The sequence below is a fragment of the Suricata suricatta genome, chromosome 5, assembly GCF_006229205.1.
Source record: "Suricata suricatta isolate VVHF042 chromosome 5, meerkat_22Aug2017_6uvM2_HiC, whole genome shotgun sequence".
NCBI classification, from domain to species: domain Eukaryota; kingdom Metazoa; phylum Chordata; class Mammalia; order Carnivora; family Herpestidae; genus Suricata; species Suricata suricatta.
In genome coordinates, this window is record NC_043704.1 from 1,699,485 (window position 1) to 1,707,517 (window position 8,033).

General features: G+C 64.8%; 1 protein-coding gene across 1 annotated transcript; it reads right to left on the reverse strand.

The window, feature by feature from the left end:
* Nucleotides 1–5,290: 5,290 nt before the first annotated feature.
* Nucleotides 5,291–7,400, reverse strand: LRRC3 (leucine rich repeat containing 3). Its single transcript, XM_029940627.1, has 2 exons — nucleotides 5,978–7,400; nucleotides 5,291–5,887 (listed from the first exon to the last, which is right to left on the reverse strand). Exon 1 carries the CDS (start codon nucleotides 7,255–7,257, stop codon nucleotides 6,484–6,486), a length of 774 nt encoding a protein of 257 aa, XP_029796487.1. The 5' UTR covers nucleotides 7,258–7,400; the 3' UTR covers nucleotides 5,291–5,887; nucleotides 5,978–6,483.
* Between the last annotated feature and the right edge of the window lie 633 nt (nucleotides 7,401–8,033).

Here is an 8,033-nt window from a genome sequence, read left to right on the forward strand (position 1 = left end):
GGGGGGGGGGGGGGGGCGCCCACTCGCGCTCCCGTGTGCCTCTGCCGCTCCGCCACGTGGTGTCGTCCTGCGCTGGGCTCGTCCTCATGCCTCCCCGGGGAGGCCCGGCTCCCTGCTGGCGTGCGTCCTGCGGACCGGCCCCTGGGGGCCGCCCAGGTGCGGCTGCCGCGGACGACATGGGCGCTCCAGCTCGCGGCTCCTGCTCTCACCGCTCTGGGTGCGCGTCCGGCGGCCGAGCTGCTGGGCCCCAGGACAGGCGACGGCTGGGGTTCATCTGCCAGCCGTCCTCCGAAGGCTGAGCACGTGCACGGTAACCGGGAGACACTGTGACACCGTGTGCGCACGGGAGTCCAGGCGGCTGGCTTGGCCGGAAGCACAGGACGAGGAGGCGCTGTGCGGGAGAGGACGGCCCGGGGACGTCTTGCAGATGCCTCTTTGCCGGTGGGGAAGCGCGAGAGGGTCAGCAGAGACCTGCCAGAGCCGTCAGACGACCTTGCAGGCTAGGCTGGCCCGTAGGCCCATAAAAGGATGCCAGGCTGACTGGCTCTGCCCTGTTCCCTGGGTGGGAGGGCAGCAGGTGCCAGAGAGACCAGGGCCGCCTGCCACGTCCAGCCAACAACCGGCTGGGCCCCTGTGTCAGTCTCCTGTGGCCACTGTCACAAATGATCACACATTCAGTGGCCAAACGCAACAGAAATGTATTTCTTATAATTCTGGGGCTCGAAGTCCCACCCAGGTCTCGCTGAGCCAAAGTCAAGGTGTGGGCAGGGCTGCCTGCTTTCTGGAGGCTCCAGGAGAGACTCCCTTCCCTCTTCTGGCTTCTCGAAGCTAAGGGTTCCTTGACTCGTGGCCCCTCCTCCATCTGCATAGCCAGGAGGGGGAGGCTTGCTGCCCTCTCTCTGGATTGCTTTATTCTGGCTCCCCCCACCCCCACCCCCATCACCAACAATAATGGCGAAACCTGCATGACACCCGACTGGGTGACACAGGGTAGCGCGCTTTCCCAGACCAGCCGGCCAGCACCCCTCCCCCCACCTGCTGGGAGACCGAATGCATTCACAGGTTCTGGGGCCTGGAGGCTGAGCACTCCCAGGGGCGTTGACCCCTCCCCCCCTACCACGCAGAATGGAGGGGACCCCTGCTGCCTGGGCCCCAGACCCCCTGCTGTCCCCCCAGAACTGGCCGAAGTCGGGTGCTGTCCTGTGCAGGGGAGGGGCAGAGCTGCTTTCAGCCACGACCACGAGGTGTCATCCCCCAGAGTGCGGCCCACCCTGGTGGTGCCAGGAAGCTCCTGCAGAGGGGTGCCCGCCGGTGTGAGACAGCAGGAGTGCTGAGGGCCCGTCCAAGGGGGCCTCGGCCAGCTCACCGTGTGGATGGAGGGCACCCTGGGGTCGGGTAGCGGCAGCGTCTCAGAGCCATGCGGGGCCGGGGGGACCCACCCCATGCTTGGGCTCGGACAGCTGGCCCTCAGGGAAGCCCAGCACCGAGGAGGCAGCCGCTCAGGGACGCCCCAGGGTCATCTCCTTGACCTTCCAGAAGCCTGTGGGGAGGGGCAGCGTGAGGAGGGGAGGGCTCAGGGCCTCGGTGGGCATGCTCGTGGGCCCAGCCTCGGGCTGGCTGCTCCGGGGGCCGGGAGGGCTCAACTCGGCAAGACATTTCCAACAGGTGACGTCCCGGCTGCGGGCTCTGCTCTGGGGCCACGCCTGCCACAATCCCCCCCTTTACACCAGGCACCCCGCCCCTCGGGACTGTGGCCACACCTGCTCCGACGCCTGTGCCCGGCCACCGAGGCTTCAGAGACGGTGCCTGACGCCTGTCTGCCGTCCACTGCTGTCCGGCAGCCGGCCCACACCCCAGCTGGGCGTCCGCCAGCTCACATGACCTCGGGCAAGTCACCGAACTCTGTGCCCCCCTGCCCGCACCTGCCGCCACTGCCTGGGGGCCACTTCGCGCCCGTTCCGGGGCTGTCGCTCCCTCCCCTCGGATGCCCATCCTCTCCGACAGCGCTCTGGCTCGCAGGGGTGCTTGGCCGCTGGGCCTCTTGCCCTGGCACGCTGTCTCTCCACCCCCTGGCCCAGGTGCCCAGCAGGCGCCAGCTGCTTCTGACAGCCGACGTGCCTGGCAGCCAGCCCTGCGCCCACTCTGAGGTGGGTCGTTGCCAGGGTGACAGAGGCAGACCCCGCGCTCCTGGCCCCGCCAGCTGCGGACGGGGCTCTGCGCCTCCTGGCTCTCCATCCCTCCGACCTGGGGCGGAACCAAGGCCTGCCCCTGTTCTGACAGCACTCGGGCCCGCCTCCCGGGATGAGAACTTCCAGGCCCGGGCATCAGGACGCCCAGATTCCTGCCCAGCCCAGCCCCACAGCTGGCTCCGGAGTCGGGCAATGGGCCCCTCCAGACCTCAGAGCCTCGGTTTCTCGTCTGAAAATGGAAATATTCCCAACAGCACAAGGCCGGGGGCGGGGGGTAGTGTTGTCAGTCACTTGGGGTGAAGACTGTCCCCGGGGCCAGCCCCAAGCTGCCCTCATGACGTCACTGGCTCACAGAATGTCCCCCAATGTAATGATTGGCCATCGCGGGCCGGTTGGAGCCGGTACGAGCTGGCTCCAGCACCCACCGCACCCCTGCCCCTGAGCCGGCTCTTCCACACCGCCATGGGCTCTCAGGTCGGCCGGGTCTGGAAGCTTCGGTACTGGCAAGGTCTGCAGTGAGGACAGCGGGGGAGAGTCTGGGTCGTGTGGGTCAGAGATTCAAACAACAGAATCCACTCGGCCAATGTAAGCACAAAGGGGTTTATTGAGAGGTCAGAGGCAGGGGGGAGGGCAGCAGACCCAGACTTTGGACCCAGCCTCCGGGAAAGAGGACTCCAGAAACCACGCCAGGCTCCTGCGTTCGCTGGGAGCTGCCACAAATCCAGAACATTCCATCTCTGCCAGTCTGCCCAAGGGGCCTGGCTTCTCCCCAGGTAACTCAGTGCAGGATCAAAGTCTCCTATAAATGCATCTGTCGAAAACCCACTGCAAGGGAGCCTGGGCAGCTGGTGCAGGAAACCCAGCAGGGGTGAGGCCGGGGCACCTCACCGCCTAGCTGCCCCCAGGGCTCAAGACCAGGGCCCAGCTCCGCTGCTCAGACACCCAGGGAGGTGCTCCTCGCGCCCTGGCCTTGACTTCCCTGATGCCCCAGGATTCCGCTGACCCTCCGGGAGGAGCTGCTCAGTGGGCCTGTCCCCACCGCAGCCCCGGCACAGGGGAGCCCACAAGCACACATCCCTTAGACCACACCTGAGTGCCAGCCACCACCGGGCCCTGCTGCACAGCCCCTGCTCTCAGCCGCCCGCCTCCCCTCTCCTCCTGCCTGCAGCCACTTTCCTTTAAGAAAAGTACACCAGAGGTGCCCAGGGGGCTCAGTCTGCTGAGCCCCAACTTTGCTTCAGGTCATGATCTCACGCTTTGTGAGTTCGAGCCCCGTGTCGGGCTCTGTGCTGACAGCTCAGAGCCTGGAGCTGCTTCAGATTCTGTGTCTCCCTCTCTTTCCACCCCTCCCCTGCTTGCACTCTCTCTCTCAAAAATAAATTAAAAACATTTATAAAAAGAAAGAAAGAAAAAGGAAAATACACCTGCTTTACCCAACCTCACATCCAATTTAAACCGTCACCCGCCCTCACTGCGGGCCAAGCTGGGACTTGGTTCCAGGGCTGTGGGGCAGGGTCCACAGAGGAACCCCCAAGGCCCAGCCATGCAGGGGCCCTGGCCGTGTACGTCCTGCCTTCCCCCCAGAGCCCGGCTGGGAGCACCCTCCATGCAGGGGTCTCCTGCCCATGAGCCCGCCCACCCGGGACAGCCCCCGAGTGTCTGGACGGCCCATCCCCACAGCTGGACCACCCAAGGGAGTGACCCCAAAGCCCGAAGAGGAGGGAGGCTGGGGTGCCCGGAGGCCACGAGTGCATCAGGGTTGGGGGCTGGGGCTCTGGGCTCCGTGAGGCGCATCCATGGTGAGGCATCCCCCAGCCCAACCAGAGCAGCCGGGCAGGGAGACCAGGTGCCCGAAGGGTTCCATGAGCCGCTCACCACCCCTCTGGCCCCCGGAAACCAGACCCCCACCCCCGACCCAATGGGAAGGAAGGGAGGCCCCATCACCACCCTGAGCTACGGTGGCTGCTCCAACCCTCTGCCCCATTGGGGAGCCCCGAAGTCACCCTGCCCTGATCCCCGGACCTTGTGACCTATTACCCCCACAGCAACTGGGCTCCACAGCCTGGAAGGTGGATGCACATGAAGGGGTTTGAAGGTCCCTTATTTGGATCACAGCGAGAGCCAAGGGCCACCCACGTCTGTGACCCCACTGCCCCCGGCTGAGCTGGGCCAGCTGAGGCATCCCCTTTGTCGTGCACCTGACGCTGCCAGCCGGACCCCGCCCAGCCCCTGCAGATTTAAGACAGGGCTGGATGCCCACCGGTGCAGGGCTGGGGACCGACTCGGCCGTGGGGCCCTTGGGGGCGTGCTGCAGTATGCACACACGCATGGCAGTGAGGCAGGGGTGGGCCCAGGCAGGGTGTCATTAAGGGTCCCTCAAGGGGAGAGCAGGGGAGGGGCAAGGGGGGAGATGATGGTTGCAGCCCCGGAGAGCAGAGGGCTCTCGGGGACCAGGGATGAGCGCCCACGAGCTTCATGGTCCTGGAGGCATGCGCCTGGGGACACCCCCTGCAGGGTGAGGATCCCGGAAAGGCCAGGAGGGCTGGAAGCTCAACTCTGGCTCCAGGTGCGAGGGAGAGGACCCTTCTGGTGTGTCCAGGGTCCTGGAAAAGGGGCAGGGAGGGAGGGAGCCCCATGCACTCCCCGAAGAGACACATTCGGTGGAACTCGGGCTCCGGGCTGATTCCCACAGGACCCTGGCATGGCCACCGCCACGCCTCCAGCGGGCCACCTCCCTCGGGCAAACCCACAGGTGGTGAGCTCCTCCTGCGGCGGGCCCCCTCTCCCCACTGCGGGCCCCCTGCCCAGCCGGTCAGCCAGAGGCAGCGCTTGCCTGCGTCAGGCTGTGGGAGGCGGCCCCAGGCCCTGCCCCCATCCCTGCACACCCGGTGGGGACAGGGGGCAGAGACGTGGGGGGCTGGGGGGCTGGGGTGCGGGAGGGTATTTAGAAGCTGACAGCTGTTTCTTTTTAACGCACCATCACTGAAATAATCGCGACCTTGTTTGGATGAGCCTTTTGGGTCTCTGCTGGGGAGTCTGAATCTCTGAACAACGCGCGTACAGGATCCCGTGTTCGCACCTCACGGCGGGTCACGTGACACTTTCCGAGTACAAACCACCTCTATTTTAATCCTTTCTAAGCATCTGCTTCAGGAGACTTGCATCCTTCATACCTGAAGCTCATAAGCAATTTATCCCTACTGGTCCCCCCCCCAATATCTTAAGCCATTTAAAAATACATACGCACACAGAGACATCAAAAAATAAAACTGGTAAGGAAGATCACAGTTACGCAGGCGGAGGCAATGTCTGCCCTGAACGTGGAGTAACACGGGAATTCATTCCGAGACGCCTGGCGGCAAAGGCGGAGAGAGGGACCGAGAGAGGAAGGCAGAGAGTTCCCGCTGCCGGAGAAAGGGGCACCCCGTTGACTGGCCTTGAAACAGCAAACCTCGGTCCTCCTGTCCTCGACGAGGCGCTGCTGCAGGCATCAGTGAGCAGAAAAGCAAGGCACTACCGGCCCCGCAGGACGGGCCTGCCCCCAGACTAGGCGCGGCCCGGGGCGGGCCCCTGGGCAGGGCGCACCGGTCAGGCCCCGGACACTGCCCGCCTCGACGACCAGCTCTGGACCTTTTTCGGGTTTCTGTCCATGGTTTTCTTGGGTTTGGGTGTTTAGGTTGTCTTCCCCTCTCGCCAGACTGAAATTTCAGTGCGAATGTTACTCTTGACCAACATTCTGAGAATAAGCAAAGTTCAAAGGTTGGTTTGAGCTACGCTTTTTCACTTACCTCTCGGCAAAAACCTGGCCTGTAAAGAGCTCTTCGGTCAGATGTGTTTCGGAAGGACTACTGGGGGGCAAGGAAACCAGCTCTGCGGCGTGGGCCCGTCTGTGCCCTCACAGACCAGCCTGCTCCCGCCTGGGCGGGCCGACCTCACGCTCCTGGGCGCCTCCCTTGCTTCTCCGAACGCTATTCACACCCTACAGACGCCACGGAAAAGTGGCCGGCCGAGTGCGGGCCTGGCTTTAAGTCCCCACTGGGTCGTTTCCCAGCTGTGCCCTGGTGGGCAAGGCCGTTTCTCCGAGCTTTGCTTTCCTGGCCCGTCAAGTGGGCCCGATGGTAACATGTTGGACGTGAAAGGTGGCGTGGTGACTGAAACACAACACGAGAGAGGGTTCTGGAAGGGTCGGGCACTGCACAGAAGGGCTGTGGGGACCTGCCGCTCAGAGATCTTGCAAGCAGGAGTCCGTCACCATCTGCTACAAAAGTGCTGGGGGACAGAGGGGGAGCGGGCACTAGGGCGCAGGGCTGGCGGGGTCCTTGGAGGCGGGGGCGCTGGGCAGGGACTTCAGGTACTCCAGGTGCTTCCTGGCGTCCTCCTGGTTCTGGCGCACGTAGTACACAACGTAGGTGATCACCATGGCGAACCAGCCGAACATGGTGACCAGCATGGCCACGTCGGTGGTCCTGTGGGGGGCGCTGCAGAAGCTGACGCCGGAGTCGAGCGCCTGGATCAGCGGCTTGCCCACGAACTCCTCCCGCACCGCCGTGTGGCAGGCGAGGTCGGCCACCGACTCGGGGTCCAGCTTCAGCTCCCACAGCGCCTCCTGCAGCGCACACTCGCAGTGCAGGGGGTTGTGGGACAGGCGGATCTTGGCGCTGAGCTTGCCCAGGGCGTCCTTGGGAATCCTGCGGATGCGGTTCCGGGACAGGTCCAGCAGCCGCAGGCCCCCGGCCAGGCCTGAGAAGGCGGCAGGGCCGATGGTCTCGATGGTGTTCTGGGACAAGTCCAGCTCTCTCAGCTGGTTCAGGTGCTGGAAAGCCCCGTTGGGGATGTGGGCGATCCTGTTGGCATCAAGCTTCAGGAGCACGGCGTCGGCAGGGATGTCTCTGGGGATCTCCTGCAGGCCCCTGGCGCTGCAGTGGACGGCCACGGCCCCGGCGTGGTCAGGGCACTGGCAGCTCTGCGGGCAGGAAGCGCCCAAGCGCAGGCAGAAGAGGAGGAGGAGGCAAGGCCCTCCCGTGGGGCCCGGTGGGGATGAGGGGCCCTGTTTGCCCACGGGGCCCATGCTGACCACACCTGGGGACCGACGGCAGGGCCCTCTCACTCAGTGCTGCAGATCCGAGTTCTTCCCCATGCCCCCTGCCGCTGCGGTGCAGGTGACCACCAGACACAGACATGAACTCTCCTTCCTCATTGCCAGGAAAAGCGGGGTTCTCTCAGTTCTAAAAGAGAGGAGCAATCAGCATCAGTGAGCATGCTCCAGCAGGGATCCCGGGGAGCACTCCGGCTCTGGGGGAGGTGAGACGGGACACCGGAGCACCCGACCAGTGGGGGGTCTCTGTAACTTATTTCCAGGGATTCCCAACAACGCCCAGAAGAACAAGGACAGATCATGCTGACCGCCGGCTGGGTCCAGGAACCCCGGACACACCCACTGCACACCTAGGGGACCAGGGGCTTGCCTGTCTGGGCGAGGGGCCACCCCCTCCCAGCTGCTCAGGGCTAGAAGCCGGGAGGACCAGGCTGCAGGATTTTCTCAAGAACCCGGAATGCAGGGCGGCCGGATGGGCCACCGTCTGGGGATGGGCCGCCGACTGGCGGCGCTCAGTCTGACAGCCCTCGGGGAAGTGTAGTGAGAGATGAAGGTTCTCTTTGTCAGCCCCGACAGGACCACAGGACGGAGCACGCGGCACCGGCGGCGGCGTCTTTTTATTTCAGTTGTGTTGGAGAAAGACGGTAACCGAGCACACAGAAAAGCCAAGCCCTGGGCGCGCGGCCGCGCTGGGGCGTGGAGTGACGGCGCCGCGCGCGGGCCCTGGCGGACGGCCCTCGGACCCCGCG